Genomic DNA, 25,286 nt, shown 5'->3' with positions numbered 1-25,286 from the left:
TCCACCCGGCTTCTTCACTGCACTTCCGGGAATTATTGGAGTTCAAAGGAAGAGCTTTCCTGCCTGACTTAAACAAACAAGTCATTCAGGCCACTTGCTCCACTCAGGAGGGTTCTAATAGATTTGACCCTTCCCTGGCAGCACTATTCGCCTGTTTTCAGAAGCGGGCAAATTTTTCTCAGTAGCAAAACTTTAATCTTTATTCCCTATTTTCTTGGTTTAAGGCAAGATTTCTAAAACTTACAAATTAATATGCTTTTCAGAACTATCATATTTATGTTACTTTGCTTAAAAGCTTGAGGAGGCTGGGGCAGTGGTGGTGACACACGTCTTTAATCTCAGCACTCATGAGACAGAGGCAGGCGGGTCTCTGAGTTTGAGGCCAGCCATCACAGAGAAACTTGGAAAAACCCAAAACCAAACAAACAAAAAGCACCTTCAGGGGAAATAGGTATGGCAGATTACAAGTGTACAATCAGGAACACACACACACACACACACACACACACACACACACACACACACACACTGAGAGGGCTAAAATGGTGTTAGATAAGCATTTCAAGATGAGGAAACTCATTTTCTACGAATTAAAAAAAAAAAAAAAGAAGAAGAAAGCAAGATGTAAATGATGGAGCCAAAGCCCAGAAGGAGCAGAAGGCTGAGCAGAGGTTAGAGGCTCCTGTCTCCCTAGCTACAAAGGGGCCAAGTCACGTGTTCACACCTGGCTACAAAGGGGACTTGACAACTCTCCCCAGAGGCAGGTGCCTGTCACCCCGCGCCACCTCCTCCGCACACCACACTCTAGCCTAGCACTGCATGCTTGTCAAGACCCTGCCTGGCTCCTGTCTGAGTGATGCCATCCTAGCTTCTCAGCAAGGGAAGATGGCCGGTGGGCACATACATGCCACGCAGCACCACCCCAAGGGAAGATGGCCGGTGGACACATACATGCCACACAGCACCATCCTACTGGCTCTTCCCTCCTGCCTTGGTGAGTAGTCACAGCAACAGGTGAAAATAAGCGGCATTGTATGTGGTAAGGCAACATGACTAATGTGAGATTTATTGGTTTTTAAAGACACTCTGCTCTTAACGGAGCCATCTCTCCAGCCCCTGGTGTGGGCTCTGACTACTTGTTAAAAGTGAACTCACACCTTATTGGTCACAGGCCATCTGCTTTGCCCCAACTGGATCTGTCAGCAAGCAAAACTGGCCTGAATTCTGGGCATCAGTTCTCACTAAAAGATAAGCTCTGACCACTTATTTTTGTGAGGGTAATGTAAGTAAGTGCTTGGGTACATGGAATCAGAAGACAGTGAGTAGAAACAGCACAACTTTTAGGTAGAGGGCGCCTGCCTCAGGCTCCTGCCTCAGCCTCTTAGCTGCTGACATTGGAGCCTGCACCCAGCATCAGCAATCGCCTGCATTTAACTGAAATGTAGTTTTCAATCCTTTACCCAGTGAGCTTCTTTGCTCAGTCGGCATACTCTAGGTGTGGAAGTCACTGAAGAGCTTGAAACAGCATTCTAATGCATTCCAAGAATTTATTGGAATTGTGATGACATCTGTGACCTTTTACTACCAATTACCCCTAACAGTGCCCGTAGCCTAAGGCTGTGTGCCCCAAGGAATCAGGCAGCGGTGAGGTACATAAACTCTTGCAGACTCTTAAGTGGTTCCTGGTCTGAAAGAATTTCCACACTTCCCTAAATGCCTTGGGCATTAGGGAAATTGGGGCCATTACGAGGAAGAGAAAGTTGAGCAGGTAGTCTGGAGGCTCAGACTTGACTCCACTCCATCCCTTCGCCCTCTGCCCCCCCCCCCCCATCGGGAGCCTCCCGTCTCCTCCTTGCTTATTTCCCCCAGACCTGCTGTGTTGCTCTAACCGTAAGACTTCACCCCACTATTCACCCTACTTCCTTTGTTCACTGGTCTGTCTGTCCGTCTGTTCTTGCCCCTATCACTGCTTTGTAACTTTTCCTTTCCTACCTTGGTCCCCACAAAAGCAATGACTCTGTCCTCTTTACTGGCATCCTAGTAGCTAAAACTGTGTCGGGATAGCAAATAGATGAGCAAGCAAGCCGTAATGCCACTCTGTATGAAGCCAGCCCAAGACAGCTGCACTGGGGTGATGCCTACGCATATTCTTCCAAGGCCCCTGGGACCAGGCCACTAAAACACATGACTGGCTGCAGGTCTCAGGGAGTACACCACTTCCCCTTCATTAGAAAAAACACTTTCAGCCTAAACGTGGCCCCTGAGAACCAGTGAGAACTGACATCAAGCATCGTATATCATCCACGGCTGGTTTTCACTCTTAGGGAACTGTCAGTGGACTCCTGGCAATCTGAATAAACTGTTGACATAAGATCAAGAGTGAGAACCCTGGGCAGAGGACACTGGGTCAGGACAGGAAAGGCAGGTACAGTGCACTGGGGTCCCCACTAGCTCAGAAAGGTGGAACAGAAAGACAGAGTTGGGGTGTCTGGGCATCCTTTCAGCTGTCACTTCTGGGTTCAAAATGGAAACATACAGTCTTTGCTTGCATCTTTTGCTCAAGCATTCCCAGTACTTGAGTGTATTAAAGTGACATTGGGAGATGGTGGATGCTTTTACTAGTGCCCAGTACTATAACACTATCATCCCTGAAGAAAGGATTCAGTTTGTCTTCAACTAACAAATATCAAAATCTAACAAGAAAGCCGGACGGTGGTGGTACATGCCTTTAATCCCAGCACTCGGGAGGCAGAGGAAGGTCCATCCTTTCAGTCACTTTTGGGTAAATACAGAACAGACCACATACTGCTTCAGAGAATATATAATTAAGACACTATTTTTTTTTTGAGTTGATAAATGGAGTATTTTAGAATCATGAGAGGTAAAGGCTGATACCAAAACCTGAGCAAGGTAATTAGTTAAATATTCACCGTCCTTGCTAGATGGCAAGAACATCAGCCTTTAGCATTTCAAAACATGCCTCTGCAGAGTAACAGAAAAGACCCAAGGACAAAAGGATGAACACTGGTGCAAGACAGAGATGATGCCAGTACAGTTCAGATATCTGCCCAAATACCTTTTATAAAAAATTAAGATAGATAGATAGATAGATAGATAAGTAAATACTCACAAATGAAAAAATAACCAATATCCTTACTTGCTGGCTTCAAACAGTAGCATTGGTTAGTATTTTTTTTTTAATGAAGGTGGTGGATTCAAAGTATATTTGGGGGTAAATATGTATTTTAGAGGGAAAAAATGAACAGTAGAGAAAAATCCATAGATCAGAACTTCAAAAATAAAATCAAACTTTATAAAAAGAGACACAAGAACATTAAGACCAACAGAAGCAAGTGACAAGCCAGAGAGAGAGTAAGAAGCATACAAACCCCCTAATTACTGCAATTACTTTATACAAGCAATATTTTAAGCTCTGAATTCCTAGGAATTCAAGGCAAACTGGGTCACATGACAGTTTATTCAGTTCTCTGACTTGACGAAAGAAAGCTCATAGTTCAAGAGAAGAATCTACCAGGATTTTTTTGCTTTGTTTTGTTTAAGGAATACATCATTCTAGTGCAAGAAAATCAGAGCAAGTGGGTAATATGTGTAAAGGAGATAAGAGATAGAATACAGGAAGATATAGAGAGGTGGTACACATGTGGTGATCCATTTACAGAAAGAAGTAAGGCATTCACAGAACTCACAATAAGCAAAGAAAAACAAACAAAAGGAACCCAGTAAGGAAGTCCTTTCTCCCTCCCTGCTCCTGTGTGCGTGTGCATGTGTGTGCGTGTGTGTGCGCGCACGCGCATGTGTGTGTAAGAGAGGCACACAGGATCTCACTAGGTAGCCTTGGCTGGTCTGAAACTTACAGGGATCATCTGTCTTTCTCTGCTGTGGAGTGCTGGGAATAAAAAAGCATATACCACCACACTCAGCTCTTTAACGTTTTAAAATCTCATTAAAGAGGCCACGCGCACCAGGTTTCTCTGTCTAAAAAGTGAGAGAATCAGGATATGGGGCTATTTAAGCCTGGTGTCTCCCATGCTACACCCATATAAGGTGTTTCTTCTCTGGGAAGTGAGCACCTGTCTTCGGTGGCTATGGGCAAACATAAAACTTGAGAAATTTGTAAAACTCCGATGCAAATTTCTTGCAGTTTGTAAACCTCATCTTGGCAAGTAAAATCTGATAGAGACCTGAATAATGGTCTGTGTTAGAATGGCACTGCTCAGGAAAGTGAGATCACATGGGCATTTGTCTGTTTGGCTCAGGATTTCTTCCAGTGACACACAGTTAATTATGAACTCACCTTCAGAATCTCTTCAACACAGTGAACTTCATTGGAGAGTGTCTGCTGCAAAGGAAAGGAGAGAAAGCTCATTTAAAAAGCTGGATGGTGGGAGCGGTGATCGTGGTGGGTCCAGGTGTGGATGAGCACAGGTAGACTCGCCTCAGGACCCACCCTGCACCATCAAAGCACTAGTAACTTCATTATGGAAGAAACAGTCACTGAGTTCAACATGGGGAAGAGCAGGAAGCTGGCGGCACACACGCACCCACACCCGACTAAAGGTGACTGTTAGGTTGAAGGCAGCCAGTGGACAATGTGTCTCTGAAACATTGTGTGTAAGTGTGTAAGTAAGGGGGAAGGAAGGAAGGAATGCTGGAGAGGAGGGAGGGAGGGACTTAGTGAATCTAAGAGGATGCAGGATGTAACAGAAATGGAGGCAAAAGATGGAAGCAGGTAACACCGTTGGCTAACTTCCAACACCATCCAGTGACAGATAAACCATGTTAAAAGAAGACAGACACGGAGATCATCTCAACACAGCTGCAGCCACAGTGGAGGCCAGAGGCCAGAGGCCAGTCACAGAGAGCTCTTCATTATAGTTTTCTAAAACTCATTTTATGTTTAAAGATCTCTCTCTCTCTCTCTCTCTCTCTCTCTCTCTCTCTCTCTCTCTCTCTCTCTCTCTCTCTCTCTCTGTGTGTGTGTGTGTGTGTGTGTGAGAGAGAGAGAGAGAGAACTGAACTGAACTCAGGTCCTCTGGAAGGTGGCTATGAGCTCCTAACTGCTGAGCCACCTCTCTGGCACCGGAACTACTCACTTTTTAATAACAGCTGAGTCTTCTCTCACTTCCGCTGGAATTTTGCTCTACAGAAGCACATTCACACAGATGTACACACGCCTGTGTGTGCATAAAGGACAACCAACGGGGTGAGGACTGAGCGACTTGGAGCTAAGGTCCACTGCTTAGGGCTTCCACCTCATCTTTAGCCAAACAGAAACAAGTATCGCCATCCCAGACAGCGCCGGGGAAACTCCAGCTTATGGTCTGTGCGTCCTTTGTAAGTACAAAGGACACAAAAAGGTTAAAGCTAAAATAATTTCCCTACGTTAGAAACACGGTCCTCGGCCCACAGATCTGCAGTTTTCGATGGACCAGCCCCTTGTGTTCCGTGTCAGCGCCGAGACGCCACGCACACAGCGGGTACCATTCATTGCCCCTCTCACGCAGGTGATGCTCTGGTCAGTGTGCCGCCTCACAGGTAACAGGCAGATGCAGAGCGCTCTTACCTTGGTCTCCGCCACAACTTAAAAGCGCACTATAGCCGGGCGGCGGCGGCTCATGCCTTTAACCCCGGCACTCGGGAGGCAGAGCCAGGCGGATCTCTGTGAGTTCGAGGCCAGCCTGGGCTACAGAGCGAGATGCAGGACAGGCACCAAAACTACACAGAGAAACCCTGTCTCGAGGAACCAAAAAGTGTACTATACCATAACATTGGTTACTAATTCACAGTTGAGGTTTATTAATCCACCCTTTTGTCTTGGTCTAATTAAAAACAATAAAAAGAAAAAAGGTACAACTTTTGCATCATGCTGTAATTGAGTCTAATAGTCAGGTCAAAATTAAAATGCAATGGGATCTGCCTCGGTACATGTTCAACACAAGTGAGTACCCTGAGGGTGGTGATTCTGTGGACATTTTTGGAGCCTGTCCTTCCCGAGGCATGGCCAAGAAGTTCAGAGATATGACCAGAGAGAGTTAAGGAAAACCTCCCCTACTGCATCCATCAACCTCATCCCTAGACATTCCACAGGTCAAAACTAGCTTTTAGTTTCCAAAAACCATCAAAGGATGTCAAAAACCTGGACCACATGATAGTGCCACATTTTAGGATAAATGTCAGATACAAAAAAAAAAAAAAAAATGGTGTTTTCACCTGGGCATAAAATATGACTATATGCTGATTTCAATGACTGACAGCCAGGATTAGAAAAAGTCACCATCAGAAGTGAAGCGGGACTCCTATGTCTCAGGACAATAGTCCCCTCCCCCTGCCTGGGGCAAGGATGAAAGTGGGAATTCAGTCGAAGTGGCCGGCAATTAGTGGAAATGGAAAATCATGCTGTGACGAGGACCCACAAAAGAGCTTGCCCATTCTTTCCAAGACACAGAATGAGGTGGGAAGTAACCCTCCAAGGTGTATGTTCCTTAGAGGTAATTTCATGCCTACAAAGTGCTAAAAGGGGCCTCACAACCTCTTGTTCTGCTTCCTGGGGACAGCATTGGACTCCTGGGGCTCTCGTCTACCCACATTCCCACCCCACACCATGATTCCTGGGGCTCTCTCCTATCCACATTCCCACCCCACACCATGATTCCTGGGGCTCGCTCCTACCCACATCCCCATTTCACACACCCTGAACTGCTGCAGAGAAGGCTGGTGCTCATGGTCTTTCTTACCAGCCCTCCCACATGCACCAAGCTACCTTGGAAGCTATATTTAAAGGGGAGGGCTGGTGAGACGGCTCGGTGGGGAGAGGTACCAAGCCCGATGACCTGAGTTCAATCCCCACAAGCCACAGGGTAGAAGGAGAGAACCAAAGTCCACTAGCCTTCTTCTGGTCTCTGCCTGTGTGCCATGCCATAGGCACACACATGTGCACACCTAAACAAATAAGTGTGAAACAAAAATAAAAGAAGCCACAAGACACTCAACATAGCTCTAATCTATCAGATGTTCCTCCTCTCCTCTTCTCTCCCCCCAAATTAGAGCCAAGTCAGAGAACCGGGTCTTTCTGCAGCATAAGAACAGCCACGAAATAAAGCACAGCTGGGCCCCTCAGAGTCTGCCACCGAAAGGAAACCTCCCAAAGAGGGAGGAGCTTCTGAGCAAGCCCGTGCGCTAATCTGGCTCTTAAAACCCACATCCTCCTGCAGGGCTCGGGCTCTGTACTGCCCTTCCTGCTGAGCAGAACCAGGCTCTCCTGGCAGTGCTTGCCCAAGAATGAACAACCAGTCCTGGCTAGCGCGCCGAAACTCAGTGGCAGGGTTTTAAAGATTTCTTACGGAACACAAGATAATAAAAACACAACACCAAAATCAATAACTGATCATCAAGAAGAGCAGGGCTTCCCCTAAGGGTAGGGAATCTGACTCAGTCCCAGCTCTGACTGTTGTCTCTATACTCAGCGTCCACGCTCCTGGAGGAGGTGAGCCCACCAGGACTCCCACACACACTCAGCATCCACGCTCCTGGAGGAGGTGAGCCACCACGGCTCCCACAGTCTCTGCTGTCACTTCACACGAGGATTCTAGAGAGAGACCGATGCTCCAGCAGACTCACTTCCCCACTGGGGTGGGCATGGCCTTAAGCCAAGAACAACAACAGCCCTACTCAATTAAGCAGAGAATATAGCAGCTACTTACGGAGGGCATACTATACTTGGCACTGCATTCAACTCTTAAACATACTATAATTCCCTCCAATTGAACCATTGATCATAAAATTGATCACTAGGCTTGTTATGGAGAAATCAGTCCACTAAAATGCATCCATCAGCCCCAAGATACACATCCCTCTTACAAAAAAAAACCTTAAGATCAATTAAAATGTCTCAGGGAATGGTGTGCAAGATCCAGTTTCATTCTCATATCAACCACTGTGGTAGGCGGGCAGTTTTTACAGCAGGCAGACTAAAACTGTGTGCCACACAAGGTCACACAAAAGCTCTGAGACAGCTGAGCCAAGCTTCACGATCCTGTCAAACTGGCTTTCCAAAGACAGTGTGCCCAGGACAGACAGGCCTGGGAGACCCGGGTTTCTGTTTTGTGCACGATCAAGACCATTAAGGAACAGTGTTTCTCCATTTCCTTCTTTCTACAAGCAGCAAAGCTGAGTTTGGGGGTTCACATTTCCCTGCCTCTCACTACTACGTCATGCGAGTGCTTCAGACTAAAAAAAGGAGAATTCTGGCCACAGTCTGATCTCCGGCCTCCTAGACACCAAAATGAAGAGCACTTACAGGTCTCCTGAACTTTGTTTCGCTGAGCTAAAAGGAAGTGAGCAGAAGAAACCCTCGCCGCCGAGACTGGAGACTCCTGCCGTGCTCAGCTTGGCATCGAGTTCCAACAGAACCGCGGTTCTTTGTTTTTCATAATGATCCTATTTTCATTAAGGCTTACCAGGAAATGGGGCCACAGAGGGTGGACACTGAAGAGGGGAGCCAAAAGATTCCAGCTTCTCTAAGGTGGCTTTGCTCACCACCTACTCAGTGATCTTGGATAAAATTCAACCTCTTAGGACTATTTCCTTATTGTGATAGAGGAGAATATTACCACATCTAGCCACTTCGCAGGCGCGGTGTGAAGTCAAGTGTGCTGCCATGGGACTTTATAAGCAGGCAGAAGGAATCAACCTAAGGGATGCCCAGCGCCAACATCAATTAGTGACTGTGGCAGAAGAACTTCCACCCAGCTCTTCCCAGCAGCCTTTCTTCCTGCCCCTTGGGTTGCGATCTGCTGCTTCCCTACCCCACTGGCTCAATGAGCGGGGTGTCCCTGCCTGGAATAATCTTCCCATTCCCGCCACCTGCTCAACTGACCCTCAGGGACAAAGAAAACGTACCCAGCTGCTCCCCTTTGCCCAGGTTGCCAAGGAGTTCCCCAGACCACTCCCAGAGGCGCACTCTGTTACAGATGACTCCCCCAGAGCAGCCTACTGTATCACTGTGGGCCCCCCAGACTCATCTAAACTCCATTATGTTCATACTCTGCTTCTTCTAGGCTACAAGTTCTCTGAAAGCAGGGGCCAGCCACCCGACCCCCACCCCAGACTCGACCACACACCACCTGCTGCATAAATGCCACCAACAGCATGTGCTGGTGTTCCCGTTCTGATTTCTGGGGCTGAGACATGACTTGGTGCTTCTCCAGAGGACCTGGGTAGGACCTCCCAGCACCCATGTCTACAGCTCCAGTTCCAGAGGAGCCCATGACCTCTTCTGGCCTCCATGGCCACCAGGCATGCACAGGACACACAAACACACATGCAGGAAAAACACCATACACACAAAAGAAAAATTTAAAAATGCAATGCTTTAAACATGAGGGCTTTGGAAACACGGTAGGTGCCGTAGGCTGTTTGAATCAGAAATCAACACCTGAGCTAACTATGTAGAAACAGGCCCTGAAAGGGCGTGGAGCTAACCATCTGCCCCTGTTGCTCCTCAGAAACACGCAGACGACTAAATTTAAAAAAGAAAAAAAAGTCCCCAGATTGGATTGGCAACCAGCCCGAAGACTGACAATACCTCACCTATGCCACAGGTCATAGGCAGAGGGGGCGGAGAGCTCAGAACTCCAGCATCAGCTTGGTAATGGCTCCCACAAAGGGGGCTGGAGGGGAGGAGGGAGGGAGGAGAGTGTGTGCGCGCTCACCATGCAGGAGCACACGTGTGTGCTCACTGTGCAGGGGCCAGGGTTGCCGGTGGGTGTCTTCCCACATGGCTCTCACCAAACCTGGCGCTTCCGGTCTACATGAGGCTGGCTGGTGAGGCAGGCCCTTCTGTGTCCTGGCTGTCCAGGAACTTGCTCTGTAGACCAGGCTGGGCTCAGACTCAGAGATCGGCCTGCCTCTGCCTCCCGAGTGCTAGGGTAAAAATGCATGTGCCACCACTGCCTAGATTCTCTTTTAAACTTTTAAATCCTAAACCATTAAATATATCACTTGGCTATGGCAAAAAGAAACAAAACAAAACAAAACAAAAAACAACCAACAAATAGCCGGGTGGGGGGTGGCGCATGCCTTTAATCCCAACAGGCAGGAGGATGGATCTGAGTTCGAGGCCAACCTGGTCAACAGAGTAAGTTCCATGACAGCCAGGACTACGTGGAGAACGTGGAGAAACCTTCTCTCTATTAAAAAAAAAAAAAAAAAAAAAAAAAAAAAAAAAAAAAAAAAAAAAAAAACAACCAACCCACAAACATTAGATTGCAATAAAAAAAGATGAAAACTCCTAGAAGTCCAGCCACCTGTCTTCGGCTCCTGGACCTTTATAAACCTCCTCTATGGAACTGCCCTTCTCCTGTCTCAGGGGTGTGTGTGTGTGTGTGTGTGTGTGTGTGTCTGTCTGTCTGTCCTCAGCAGTGCCTGCCCATCGAACCCTGCTCACCACACACAGCACAGCACTGAATTGCTGCCTACAGACTGGCAGCCACCTTCCCGGAGTGGACATGATGCATACGAACAGGGCCCAGGCCTGCTCTCACTTCCCAAAGGAAACTGGAAAGTCCTTGAGAGAAAGGCAATTTTTGGCTCCCTTTCTAGCAGTTAAACTGAAGTACTGAACAAGGGACCAAGCTTGCTTCTTGTGTGAGGACCTCAGCTGTGCTTTCCAGAACCCACCATAAGGGTGGGCCCAGTAACACACATCTGTAACCCTGGGGCTCCCGAGGCAAGACAGGACATGGTGACGGGCGAATCTGTGGAAAAACGTGAGGTCAGCTAGCCTGGCACACATAGATAAAAACAGAGAGACCACATGGTAAGTAGAGGCTGTGCTCTGACATATGGCCCCACGGCACATGCTTGCTCCAAGTGCATACGTACATGCTGGTGCACACATGCATATCACACACACTAAACATATGAACTAGTAAGTAAGTACTGAATGTACATATGTGTGAAATACACAAAGCCTGGAAAGAGTGTTACGAGGAAGAAATAAAATAGTGCGTGTTAAAATCGGTGCCATACAAATAAATAGATGCAATTATATGAAGATACCATAATCATCACTTCTAAGAAAGATTAGAGTCGGAAACCGAAGGGCCTGACTGAACAAGGCCTGACATAATGTTAATTGTACTCTGTGAATAAGCAGTAAATCACCTAAGTCGGCTCCAAGAACAGCGCCTGGGTGTGCCTGCTTCAGCTGGAAGGCATTATGCACCACAGTCCCTGGGCAAGTGTCTGTATGTCAATCTCTACACACCAAACTTTAGGATAAGAGTTTGAGGCTCCTAGATGGATGCGTGGGCACACATATAGGCCAATTAAAAAAAAAAAAACAATAGCCACAACACATGTGCACACGTACACACGCAAACCCAAGGGTGTTTAAGGCTATTAATGAAAGAGAACTACTAAATAAGGCACCCTAAACAGTTTTCTTTAATTGAAAGTATGCTATGCAAGTTGCATTTAACTGTTAAACTCTTCCTTTAAAGATTATTAATTGGGCTGGAAAGATGGATCAGCTGTGAAGAGCACAGACTGCTTTTGAAGAGGACCCAAATTCATCTACGTGGAACAGCTCACATCTCTCTCCATGGGCACTGCTCAGGTAGAGAGATATCAACACACACACATCATTTTAAAAACATATTTCATCTCCCTAAAAAATGTCCCCAAAAAGTGGACAGGTTTTTTGTTTTTTTTTTAAGCTTATATTTGTTTGTGTACATGTGTATGCATGTACCTGTGTGGATGCATACACATGTGGGTATGTATGAGTCAGAGGGCAATTCACAGGCACAGGCTCTCTCCTTCCACAATACGGGTCATCGGGCTTGGTGACAGGTATCTGCTCACTGGGCCATCTTATTGGCCCCTAAATAGTGAGAAGTTTTTTTTGTTGTTGTTGTTTTTGTTTTAAACAGGTTGTTTCAAGTTTTTTCATTCAACCACTGAGCTACATCCACAGGAGCCCTAGATCAGTGGTAAGAAATGAAAACCACCGGTAAGAAGTGATTTGTGCACACACAAAATCATTCATGTCCCTAAACACCTCTTTGTAGCATCCGACTGCGTGCCCGACACAGAGATTAGCACACATCTGAATAGACAGCACTTGCAGAAATCTTTCCAGTTCTCCAAACAACTTTTTAGAAGGAAGATGTATTAAAAGACTGAAAGTATGGTGAAGAGGTACCGTGGTGGTACAGGTCTGCAATGCCAGCTCCCAGGAGGCCCAGGCCAATCTTCAACTACACAGCGAGACAAAGGACGAAGAGGAACCCACAGGCCACTTGTGATTCACTTCCCAACAAAACCTGCTACGGGAGACAGCACAGCTTCCCTGAGGGAGAATCTGGAGGAGGAGGAGGAGGAGGAGGAGGAGGAGGAGGAGGAGGAGGAGGAGGAGGAGGAGGAGGAGGGGACAACACTTGTGCTCTTCTCTCGAAGTTTTCCCTCACGTTGTTGTAATCAAGGTGTTCTCATCGGTCTCCTCCAAGCAGCACGCTCGGGTGGGGTAAAGGCAGGGTGTGTGTCCCTGGGAAGCAGGAGATCAAAAGACCCCACAGCTACACGGTGGCAGAGAATGCCCTCAGTCTGTCTGCACTGGAGCCCACGTCAGTCAGGAAATGACAGCCCACAGCCGGACTTGTTTAAGGTACACTTTTAGGGAAACTGCTCCTCTAGCATCCTTCTGACTTTGAAACTAAAGCAAAGGTGGGCTAAAATGGGGGGAAGGGTAAAAAACAAAACACGGAAACTTTTATGAATCCTTCCGGGAAGCAGCCCTTAGAGACCAGTAAGAGTAACTGGACAATTCTGTGTTCCTTCCCAGGCAGCCATTTTATCACGTGACAGAAGCGTTTGCTTTCACTGGTGTCATAGAGGGGGTTCATTTTCCTAAACACACGTGCTGTGGGACGGTCTGTATGTCAAATTACTCAGATTGGTCAATAAATAAAACACTGATTGGCCAGTGGCTAGGCAGGAAGTATAGGCGGTACTAACAGAGAGGAGAAATAAAAGAACAGGAAGGCAGAAGGGGTCACTGCCAGCCACCGCCATGACAAGCAGCATGTAAAGATGCCGGTAAGCCACCAGCCATGTGGCAAGGTATAGATTTATGGAAATGGATTAATTTAAGATATAAGAACAGTTAACAAGAAGCCTGCCACGGCCATACAGTTTGTAAGCAATATAAGTCTCTGTGTTTACTTGGTTGAGTCTTAGCGGCTGTGGGACTGGTGGGTGACAAAGATTTGTCCTGACTGTGGGCAAGGCAGGAAAACTCAAGCTACACACATGAAAACATTGTAAAAATCTCAATCTGAATTAACTGAACTTTTCCATCCTGGAAATTCTGTTTAGAGTTTTGTTAAGAGGAAGCAACACCGGTAATTCTGAAACTCGGGATTCTGATTCTCGCGGTCTGGATTCAATAAATAAAAGCAAATCAAGTAGTGAATTGCTGCTCTCTCCATATAGAACTGTAAACATTAACCGGACACAAATATGGTAATAATAATATGGGGGCGTGGCAAAAGTGCCACCATCCCGAATTTCTAACACCATTCCTTCTCACGGGATTCTGAGTTCCTAGGTGTTTGGTAGCATTTTCAGAGAAGCCAATGAAACAGTACTGACTAGTGTTGATGCATCTGTACCAGCTGGTTAAGTAACCTCTCAGTACAAAGCGAGGGATGTGTTTAAAGTCACTTGGAAGTGGTGCCTGGGTGAACAGTCAGTCAAGCAACAGCAACATCACCACCCCACTACTAGAGACCATGTCGCCCCTCACTTTTCAGCTTCCTGAATGACTGTGAATTATCACCATTCGCCACGTAGTGTGGGGAGCTGAGATCCCCAAGGGGGTGCGCCTCTAAAACACTGGACTTTTGATGAGAGATCACATGAGGCCCCCGTGAAGCCCATTGTGGGTACAGCAACCATGAATGATTTAGTGAGGATGGCTAACGAGGCACTAAAGGGGGAGGGGGGGACCAAATCACCACAGAGAACAAGTCTAGACACCTCACTGCAGTGATTAAAAAGAAAAAAAGACACGTTGTTTCAAACGGCCTAAACTCTATGATCTGTTTCTCCTTCTGAAACCCAATTCTACTTCCTAAAGTGCCCTCAGAGTGTGTGCCTGAAAGACTGCTTTGAGTGTGAACATAAATTGTGCAAAGATGAGTACTTCTTCAAGGAGAGTGTATCACTGCAAGGAGTTATGAACTCACAATTGGATATGTTGTCATTGTGCGCTCTATACAACCTCTGTGCTGCCCACATACGTGTGCACAGGCACACATGCACACGATGTCCCTCCTGCTGCTCCCGTCTGTCACAGATCATACTGACATACAGTTCTCATCCAAGACAACAGTATTACATTACTTTGTCAATCATGGGATGTTTACAAAGACTTAAACCTGCTCTTCCTTTTAAGTGTTCATGTCTGTCACATTTAAGTGGCACACAGTGTTTGGAAACACTGAGTTTCATGGGTGGTTTTCTTGTTTTGTTTTGTTTTGTTTTAATAGATAAGTATAAGCTGAGGCTACAGAGGTATCTAAATGAAAGGGACTGGGTGGGACTTTCAGCCAATTTCTGGAGGAGGTTGAAAGAAGCTGAAGTCATAGGAATGAGATAAACCATTTAATCCATGCCTTGTCAGGACGAAGGCAGAGGTTTTATCCTGGGTTTACCAAGGCAGTAATCACAACGTCTCCCCCAGGCTAGGTCTTGCTTCTCTGTCTCCTGGCATCGATTATTTTCAAAAACAAAAACCAGAATCCAGCAGTGGCGGGGGAAGGAGGGGAAGAAAATTACTGCAGTGCTGGGCCAGAGGTATGAATACTTCGAGCAAACAAACAGCTTGAAACTCCGCTGAGGATTACGGATACTGTAACAGACACAGGAGGAGGAAGAGCCGGCCTTCACTTCCACATACTTAACAAGAAACAAATGAATCCGTACAGTATCAGAAAATCACCTTGGGAAAGTAGCACTTATTACCCAGCACGGGACTAGCATGTACAAGACCCTTCCTGGGTTCGATCCCCAGTACCAGAAAAAGAAAAAGAGAGGGGGTGGAAGGCTTTAAAAAAGTGCTGTCGGAATTTTATAAGTGGTTATAAATCATTTGTTTAAGCCTAACAAGAGGCACCTAAATTTAAACTATGTTTTGCTTTTGTACAGTCTGTTTAAAACCAAATTCAAGTAGATGTGGCATGCAAGCCTGTGCCTACCGGTTTAACTGGAGACTAAGAACAGGGTGTGTGAAGTCCAGACGGATCCGGTTTACACAGCGAGGCCCTGCCTCTCTCAAAGGAGGGAGGGAGGGTGGGAGGGAGAGAGGGAGGGTGGGAGGGAGGGAGGGAGGGAAGGAGGGAGGGAGGGAAGGAGGGAAGGAGGAAAGGAGGGAGAGAATGAAGGAGGGAGGGATGGATGAAACACAGGAGGAATTTAGAAGAAACCTAGTCATCACACTGAATCCCAGAAAAGACTTAGTCTTTTCCTGGCTTATCTTCATATATAAATGTGTCCTGGAAGGATAGAGAAACTGCCTAAGACTTCAGCAAAGGTCACCTGCTGGTCATTTACTGACCAATCAAAACTGAAAATATACTTTGTAGTAAAGTTCTGAATAAATACTTAATGTTCCTCAATCTTACTTAATAAACACAGGAGCAAGGTAAAGGCCAGGTGTGGAATAGCATTACAGGGGATTGCCACAAGTTCAAGGTCTGGCTTCATAAGCAAGACCTTGTCTCAAAACAACCTTGTTTTAAACCAGCATTTAAAATCCGAGGGGGAGAAATTACCTTTAAAATACTATAAATATTTTCTGATTGTAAGCTATTCACTACAATGTTAAAAACTAAGGAAACAGGTTTGTCCCTATTTTGGAAGCATTCACCAGGCATTGGCTCCTTTCGAACCCATCTTTATACCTCTCACATGTCTGCTTCTGGCTGTCATCCACAGGGTGTACACACAGGGCCTGGGGCCCCCAGACTCACGTCTCTAGAGCTCTTGACCCCTGAGGAGTCCACCCTTATGGTGTTTAAGGGTACACACACACAGCCACATTCATCTCAGTTCCAAATATTCTTATATTTACTGCCTCTCATGATGATACCCGTTCCTTTTAGGCTTTCCCAAAATACAGGATCTAGAAACCAGAGAAGAGAGACTATGGGAAACAAGAAAACCACACTAACAGTAACAACAAAGTAACTGCCTTTAGAAAATGAACTGCATCTCAGTTATATATGATCCAACAGTGGCCCTCCTGACACTGGCCGACACCTGGCTCACAGCCCGTGGGAAAACAGGAGGGGGGTGCGCTCACTTCCTCCCTGACATGGTAATTACATCACCAGCTAGGGGACAAGTGGGATGTGTAACCTTTAAAAGACTTGCTTAAGGTCCTTTCAACCCAAATTTTTTAACTGATTTATAGTGATAAGCTCCATGCTAAAAGGCTCTATGCTATTCTATACTATAATGAACAGTACAATACTTAGAATAAAGCTGCACTTTCAGATTGGCTCCTGAGCAGAGAGAGAAGCCTTTTAACCAATCTCTGAGGGTAGTCTCCATGTCCATCCAACACTGGTTCTGTAATGAAGACAGTGTCCACACAGACTTTTGTAGAGAGAATTGAAACAGCTGGAAAATTGTCCTGAAGAACAAGGAAAGTGTCAGATGGCGGCAGTGTTTGCCTTGAATCCCAGCACTCAGCAGAGGCCAGCCTGGTCTACAGTTACAGGGCAGCCAGGGCTACACAGAGAACCCCTGTCTTAAAAAACCAAAATCAAACAAACCAGTAGTTTGAAAATTCTCTCTCCCTTAAACTGTGTAATGCTCAATTCCAATACAGCTTGTGTGTGTGTGTGTGGGGGGGGGTGCATTTCAAGACAGGATTTCTCTTGTGTTCTGGAACTCACTCTGTAAATCAGGCAAGCTGGCCTTCAGCTCACAGAGATCAGCCTGCCTCTGCCTCCCAAGTTCTGGGATTAAAGGCGTGCGCCTTTGTATTCTGAGAAAGAAAATAGAGAAACTGGTATCTTTTCTCATTAGAATTTTTCATTAAATAAATTTATACTCCAGACACATACAGATGATGTGACCACAGACAATGTTAAAAAAAAAAAAAAAAAAAAAACCAACCAAACAAACAAAAACCAATCAGTAAGAAGCACAAAACTAAAAGAACAATGAAGCTTATCTATACACTTGTCTGCATTGCAATAAGAGTGTTCTGAAACATCCCTAGGCTCTGTGAAAGGCATTGCTGCTAGACCTTGAAACTTGTGGAGGCAGCTGGAGAGATGGCTCAGTGGTTAACAATGCATATTATTATAGCCGGGCAGTGGTGGTGCACACCTTTAATCCCAGCACTTTGGAGGAAGAGGAAAGCAGATCTCTGTGAGTTCGAGGCCAGCCTGGTCTACAAAATTCCAGGACAACCAGAGCTGTCAACACAGAGAAACCTAGCTGGGGCTGGGGACGGGGTGGGGGTGATGTATAATGTTCTTGTAGGACCACATCAAGAGGCTCACAAATACCTGTGACTCTTGCTCCAGCAGGATCTAATACCTGTGGCTTCTGTGGGTACCTGCTCTCGTGTGTGTGTGTGTGTGTGTGTGTGTGTGTGTGTGTGTGTGTGTGTGTGTGTGTGCGCGCGCGCGCGTGCACGCGCGCGCACATCTTAAAAAAGGTGCATGATGTTCCCAATCTTCTAAACTAGACTTGGATTCAACATATCTGCTGGAAAAATAAACAAAGGTGTAAGTTCTTAAAAGGGTAATGCATGTGCACAATTCATGTTTTGACTTTTAAATGATCAGTATCTTCAATCTATATTTGCCAAATCATTCATAAATTCAGGACTAGTGCTTGAAAGATGTAGGAAAAAATTATTAGTCGTAGGGATTATTGAACATTTATGCTTTTAGTTGCCATAAATATATTGTCAATATACATGTATCCTGGCATGGCGATATAAGCCTGTAACCACAACACTCGGGAGGCAGAGGCAGCAGAATGTTCAAGGCCTGCCTGAGCTACATAGTTAGACAATGTTTCAAAACACACCACAGTAAAAACAGGTCTGCATCTGCTACCAATACAGAACTATGGGTAGGTATACTTTCTCGACTTTTGCGACTATTATTTTTTAAGAAGGCAGGCTCCAGAGTCCACACAAACAGCCACACAAACCTCAAGAGGTAGGCAAGCCTCTGGTGGCAGACAGAGAAGCAGCAGCAGCAGCAGCAGCAGCAGCAGCAGCAGCAGCAGCAGCAGCAGCCGCCGCCGCCGCCACCGGCTCTGGGTACCTATCAGGTGTGCACAGCCTCAGAGGGCCTGGGAGGCGCTGAATGCCTGTGGCTGCAAAGCTTATTTACCTCCTTTATAGTCGTGCCCACAGAAGACTGAGGCAGGTTGCACTGGCTGTTGCAGAGAAAAGGGGAGACACAGACAAATAGGAGTTTCTTTCGAGATCTAGCCATCTCTTGCCTTATTCCACACCCCCATCTAGTTCCTGGCCCTCCTCACCTGAACCTCTGGCTGGATGCTTACTGTGGGGCAGTAGGGCACTTACCTCCCTGAGCATGTCTTAATGCCTTCCTACATGGCGAAAAGAGCTTCCCTGTCTCAACACAGACCCTGCCAGCCCTGCTGAATGCCACTAGGTCACTGCTGCTGGTGCTGGTGGCGGCAATGGCGGCCCTGACAAGGAAGAACTTTGCATGTCTTCCTGGTACAGAGCCATAAGAAGCAGAGTGCTCCCAGGCACAACTCCCCTGGCTCTGCTCCTAAAAAACGCTCTCTCAAGTACGGCGTTGCTTGGCAATGTTTGCCTTCCCCCTGTACATTCGAAATTGGCAACATCTGTCCCTTTGGCAATTTTGACTCGTGCAAAGCACCATGTGCAAAGTTCAAAAGCATACCGCTTCACCAATGGGCAGCCGCCCCTCCCTCCTTGCTCTGGCAAAACCAAGACTCCAAAATGGCTTACTTATTCTTTGTTCCGCTTTCAAGGACAGGAGAAAGATCAGTGGGGTTTACAGCAGCTGATGGCAGCTAAGCAAAATATTTAAGCCACCAGTGGGAGCTGCTATTAAACGCCACCTAATAAGTAGTGTGCCTGCACAATTACACCTGCGCACGTGTCTAAATAAAAACCTCATTTGGTTAACAATTTCCTTTAGAACAAATTCTATGCCGTGGCATTATGTGTATACGGATAGGCAGGAGTCGCCAGCTAGATAAATAGGCAGCTCCTCAAGCAAATGCAGCAACTTCCCTCCATCATCCTTCCCTTCCCTCCTCTTTCTCCTTTTACTTCTGAGTGGGAGGTCAAAGCTAAGGCCCTGCGCATGCTGACCAAGGGCTTTGCCGCTGGGTTTACACACCTCTAACTCACTGAATGGTGCTTTTCATATTCACAACCACAATTAACAAAAAAAAAATTAACCCTCATGTTAGAGATTTCAAGACAATCTGTCATCTAAGTCTTCTGTCACTAGCAATGTGCTAACTCAAAGTGCTATAATCACATACAATATAAGACAAAATCCACCTAAAAAATAAAATGTGGGTGAAGTATCCTAATTCTTCATGTAATTTTTACTTTTTATCTGGCACCCTGGCGGACAACTGGAAATGAATAATAAAAAACGATAAAGTCTGCTAGGAATTGAACTGTGCTCTGTGTAGTTGACTCTGGCATATGAACATTTTTGTTCCTAGTTTTAAAAAATCAGGCTATGATTTCCTTTTTACCTTAAGCCAACCCAATTTTGACATATTGAGCAACTGTTTTCAAAACAATTCTGTTGGAACCAAGTTCTGGCTACAAAGGGTAGGCTGAGCTAATGCTCTCAAGGCTACCTGACACAGAGAAATAAAAACCGGTGGTGGTGGTGGTGGTGGTGGTGGTGGTGGTGGTGGTGGTGGTGGTGGTGGTGGTGATGCGTGCATTTAATTCCAGCACTTGGAAGGCAGAGGCGGGCAGATCTCTGTGAGATTGAGGTCAGACAAACTAAGTTTCAGGACAGCTAGGGCTCTTACACAAAGAAATCCTGTCTCAAAAACCTTAAAGGAAAAAAAAAAGCCCCAGTGCTATTCACTGCAACTGGCAATGTCCCCAAACTCCCATCATATGCTAAGCTTACATCCTTACTTAACACATGCATGATGAATCCGACACTCTAGGATCTGCTTCTCACCAAAGACCCTCGCCTGCTGCTTGATGGATGCAGACAGAATCACAGTGTGTTATGCTCCTTGTCCTTTGTAGGGAAAAACGAGCAGATTCTGCAAACTTCGAGGAGTCTCTTGGGGATCTCAGGTGTCTGTCAAGGTCACCTACAGTTCTACCTACATACACCGATGCTGATGAGCAAGATTCTGGAAGTCATGCAAGCCTCCAGTGCTGGCTCTGCCACGGACCAGGTATTAAGTTCACTGCATGAAAATGTTGCTCCCAGAGTACATCCCTGAGTCTTACTATGCAGCCTTAGCTGACCTGAACTCTGCTGGTCTACAGTGGCTACCACCTCATAGAAGTCTGTCTCTGCCTCCCAAATGAGGGGATTAAAGTCTTACACTGTACTCAGTTCCCCGCCTCCCCACACAGCGCCTCTAATTTAAGCAGTCACCATATCTGTAGCTTTGAGGATGCCATCATTAGACCTGTGTCCTTAGTATGCTCCTAACAGACTCCGAATTGACTTGCATGGAGGAAGCAGCATTGTGATTTTGGAGGGTGGGATTCTGTGCTCTGGGGGATGAGGAGGAAGAAGGCGGGGCTGGGTGCTGTCCACCAGGCAAGTGCTGATAAACCCTAAAAGTTGGGCTGGGAATAACTGCAAAACGTCTCTCCAGTCATGAACCACACAAGAAAGAGAAGGAAAAGGTTTCTGGTGAGGATCCACAAGGCTGAGACGGGAGCAAGGTAACACATACTAAGGCCTCTTTCCTTCTGGCTGTTAAGACCAGTTATGACTCTGGAGCACATACTGGTCACAGGCTCACAGCTACCCTCCCCACCTCAGCCTCCAGAGTGCTGATTACAGGTGTGAGCCACCATGTTGAATAGGCCTCGCGTCATATGGTCTCCATGGCAACGACACTGGAGCGCAAACACCAGGATCTACTCACCCAGCACCTCGAATGTTATTTAAATTTTCTCTGTTCTGAGGTTTCTGACCTAACTCCCACTCTTCAGGACAGTGGTTCTCAACTTTGTTAATGCTGCAACCCTTTAATACAGTTCCTTGTGCTGTGGTGACCCCAACCATACAATTATTTTTGTTGCTACCTCATTTGCCACTGTTATGAATCTTAACGTAAATATCTGTGTTTTCCAGTGGTCTTAGGCGACCCCTGTGAAAAGATAGTTCAATCCCCCAAAGGAATCACTACACACAGGTTGAGAACCGATGCTTTAAGACAAAAGTCATGATCAGTGTCAATTAACAAATGAAGAACTAATTCTATGACGAAGGGAAATAAAGTACAGGCTATAATACCCTGTTATGCAAATCATCTATACCCGTGACCGCCTGCAGTGACTGACAGCCTACCCCACCCACTATAGGAGGAGATCTTGAAGGCCCTGATTGCCTTCTGCTCCAACCTCCTTTGAGTCCTGTGGAACTAACATCCTTCAGGAAAAACCCGCTGGCACAGTCCGAAATGAACCTGGAACAGTTACCACAAGAGACTCCGTTCACTTGGTGCCAGTAGAGAGCCACCGTGGTCTGTCACCTTGCATGAACAGTGTAGGGCTTGGCAATTTTCTTCCCCCGGTAGCCTCTCTGCACAGGGATGATGAAAAAGTTGGCCAAGGCGATGGCCCCTTGGATGGCAGATCCTTCTTCCTTGGAGCACTTAACACCAAGACCAACATGACCATTGTAGTCCCCAAGAGGGACAAAAGTTTTGACCCTGGTCCACAGGCCAGCCCGAGTCTGCTTCTGCACTGGCATGATCTTTAGAACCTCATCCTTTAGGGATGCGCCCAGACAAAAGTCAATAATCTCCAACTCCTTAATGGGCAGGGAAGGGAGAAAAGGTAGAGCTCCTCCAGGGACTTGACCTTCCTGTCTTGACCAGGGGGCCCAGCCTGGTGCTGGGGATCCACTTCTTGTCTCTGGGTTTACTTTCACGAGTGCCCCCAGCCTCTACCACAACCACAAGCCCTAAGGCTGCTGCAGAACCAACCCTCCTCGGTCCCCCGTCCTCCTGGCTCTGCGGCTGCCCCTGAGCCATCGCCATTTGGTGACTCCAGGAGAAGACAGCATCTACTCTAAGAGTTGATTACTGCTTTGCTGGAATTTAATATGCTCCCAATTTCTAGTGAAAACACCAAAAATCAAGATTTCAATGTGGAGAATAGTATCATCTAGATGTTAGCAACTAAGCACACTGCCCTGGAGCATGCTCCTCAGTGGGGCAGTGTCTCTAACGGCTAGCTTTGGTCCCTCTTCTCTCACAGGGGGGCAATGTGGAAAACAGACTAGAAGAGGTATTCATGTTGAAGACTCTCTTATTAACTACCCACAGACCCAGTTTTTGATAAAGTATATTTTTCATTTTGTTCAAAGAGTTTTTGAAAAGCCCTTTGCCAGGGGGACAGGGCATGAGGCGGCCTTGCCCCATGAGTACTTTGGTCTCCTCCATGGTCTGTACATACTACCTGACACATTGCTAGAAACATGAACCAAGTAAGCAAAACAGGCCACAATATGATCAGTCGTTTCATAGGGCCTGTGTGGGATGAATCTGGGAACTATGTAGGTGACCTGTAACATATAAGTCTCAGTGAGATTCAGAACAATGCACCAGTGTGCATTCCCTTTCCTTAGTCACTGATTCACTAGAATCCCGAGTGAACGGAGCTGAGATAAAGGATAAGGCTCCTAGTTTACCTTTAAAGTGAGGTCATTAATCTTCCTAGAAATGGAAGCCCAGGCTATAGGCAAGCATGTCCAGGGTAATTCTCAAGTTACCAGGACACCAACCAATGATAACTGTGGTGGGGAACAGTGAGTGCTCGACCCAATGCGGGTGGCTTATCGCCACTTAAATTTTTTAAAAATATACTGAAAGAAGCCGGGCAAGGGTGGCACATGCTTTTAATCCCAGCACTTGGAAGACAGAGGCAGGTGGATCTCTGTGAGTTGGAGGCCAGCCTGGTCTACAGAGTGAAATCCAGGACAGCCAAGGATATGTAGAAAAACTGTTTCTCTACATACACACATGCACACCATCACCACCATCACCACCACCACCACCACCACCACCACCACCACCACCACCACCACCACCACCACCATCAATAAAACCTCAAAAAAAAAAAAAAAACATGTGGAAAAACCTAAAATGACCTAAATAACAATGTTGAAAATGTAAGGTAATTCTTTAAAAAAAAGAATTGTGGGTTGTAGATATGATTCAGCAGTTAACAGCATTGGCTACTCATGCAAAGGACCCAGGTTCAGTTCCCAGCAGCCACGTGGAGGAGGCTCAAAGCTGCCTGCAAACTGTGTTCCGGGGACCAAATGTCCTCTCCTGGACTCTGTGGGTGTGTGTGCACACGTGTGTGAACATACAAAATGAAACCTGCATTATTTTCTTTTTGAGTACAAAACACTCATATGCACAAAATTTAAAAGTTAATAAATCCTTTTTAAAAACTCATCTTTAAAATGAGTTTAGTTCAGGTCCCGAGACAAATGTCCTAAATAGAGAATTTCACCACATACCATATGATCTCCCCGCTCTAGCGAGTCAAACGTGAAAAGGGGAATTATCATCGGGACTTCAGGTCAAAAGCAAGTCAGGTTAGGTAATCTTCATGCTGAGCACAATATATCGAAAATTCCAGTTTTCACCCAGTCCTCAACATTTGTGCTTCAACACAAAAGAGACACACTGATTTCTGACCTCAAAATGCTTCCCCCTCTGGAGGAAGGCCCTGTGAGCGCAATGCAGGGGGCAGTGTTAAGACCAGGGAGCACAAAGAGAGAGAGAGAAAGCCAGCTCAAGGGCCGAGAGGCACAGGGAGAGGGGACAGCACTCACAATCAGGAAAAGCTCCCCGAGGAAAGCAAGCGGCGGCCCGGCCTGGCCCGGCTCGCTTGCCCTCTCGGCTCTTGGGGTGGGCGTTCTAAAGACAGACCACCGCTATCAAACACCGAGAAGGCAGATACAGAACCAGTGGCGGGCACCTGCAGTCCCAGAGACTAGGGAGGCTGAGGCAGGATTGCACAGGCCCCCAAGGACTGGGCACAATAATAATACCAAACAGACAGGAAAGGAGGAGAAATACCGAAAGATATTACATTTAATAAAACCCCTTTCTCGTGTACAGAAAGCAGAGGACAGAAGCAGACAACAGGCTCAGGGACAGTGACAGAGATCTCGGGTGAAGACAGGACGGTGAGGGAGAAGAAAACTGGGATGCTATCTGCAACTACTCCTGAAGTAATATTCACGGGACTGAGATGCCAAAAGTGAAAGCTGGTCACAGAAAGAAAGCGACCCTGGGGCCCAGGAAGAAAGCAGGAGACCGGTGCCAGTGTCTGAGGCAGGGCCACAAGGGAGACACCGTGAATACAAGGGAGACACCATGAAGCTCTGGAAGGCAGCAGGTGGAAGGGTCAGGAGTTTTAAATGTTTAAGGCTGGAAAGTGTCATTTTGTGATGCTTTCCACTTCCAGCGGCTGAAGCCTGGAGAACCATCACCAGGGATGGGTGAAGGCAGAGCCATGGGGAGAAAAACAAGACAAGGTACACCCAACAGGGATGAAGGCCCGGCTCAAGAGGGAAGTGAAAGCCAGCCGCCCAGAAGGTACGTGCTGTGTCCCACTCTCAGAGACAGCAAATGTGACATGAGCTGGCGGGCTCTCCTGGGTCATCCGGTGGCATGACCCAAATGGCAGGGGCCCAGAAGGCCGGGAGAAGACACAGGCTACCTCCAACTGCGTAGCTTCAGGGGAGACGACGACAGTGAGACAGGGGAATTCACTTTGCTCAAAAGCTCTGAAAGACCTGACTGTGGTTTGACACCCTGAGGTGGGGGAGGGCACTGGAGTGCAGGCAGAACGGCACCCGCCGCCGTGAGACCGCGGGGAGAAAAGCAAATGATGGACACGGGTGTGAGGAACCAGGTGAGAACAGAGAACTCTCATCTGCATGGCTCCAACTCTGAAGGGTAAAAGGCAAAGCTAAGCC

The 25,286-nt window shown here is 46.8% G+C and overlaps 1 protein-coding gene across 5 annotated transcripts in view; it reads right to left on the bottom strand.

Annotated features, from left to right (window-relative positions):
- Aff1 (ALF transcription elongation factor 1) overlaps positions 1–25,286 on the bottom strand; it is a 169,231-nt gene that overhangs the window by 36,568 nt on the left and 107,377 nt on the right. For 4 of the 5 annotated variants that reach the window (XM_042257744.2, XM_042257745.2, XM_042257748.2 and 1 more), the window contains one exon: positions 4,316–4,360. In XM_042257744.2, coding sequence (XP_042113678.2) covers positions 4,316–4,360 — 45 coding nt within the window. The remainder of the gene's footprint in view (positions 1–4,315; positions 4,361–25,286) is intronic. The other variant, XM_042257747.2, reaches the window with a different exon arrangement.

This window comes from Peromyscus maniculatus, chromosome 10 (genome assembly GCF_049852395.1).
Source record: "Peromyscus maniculatus bairdii isolate BWxNUB_F1_BW_parent chromosome 10, HU_Pman_BW_mat_3.1, whole genome shotgun sequence".
NCBI lineage: Eukaryota > Metazoa > Chordata > Mammalia > Rodentia > Cricetidae > Peromyscus > Peromyscus maniculatus.
Note: the sequence above shows the minus strand (reverse complement) of the source record. Positions and strands in the feature narration are given on the sequence as shown.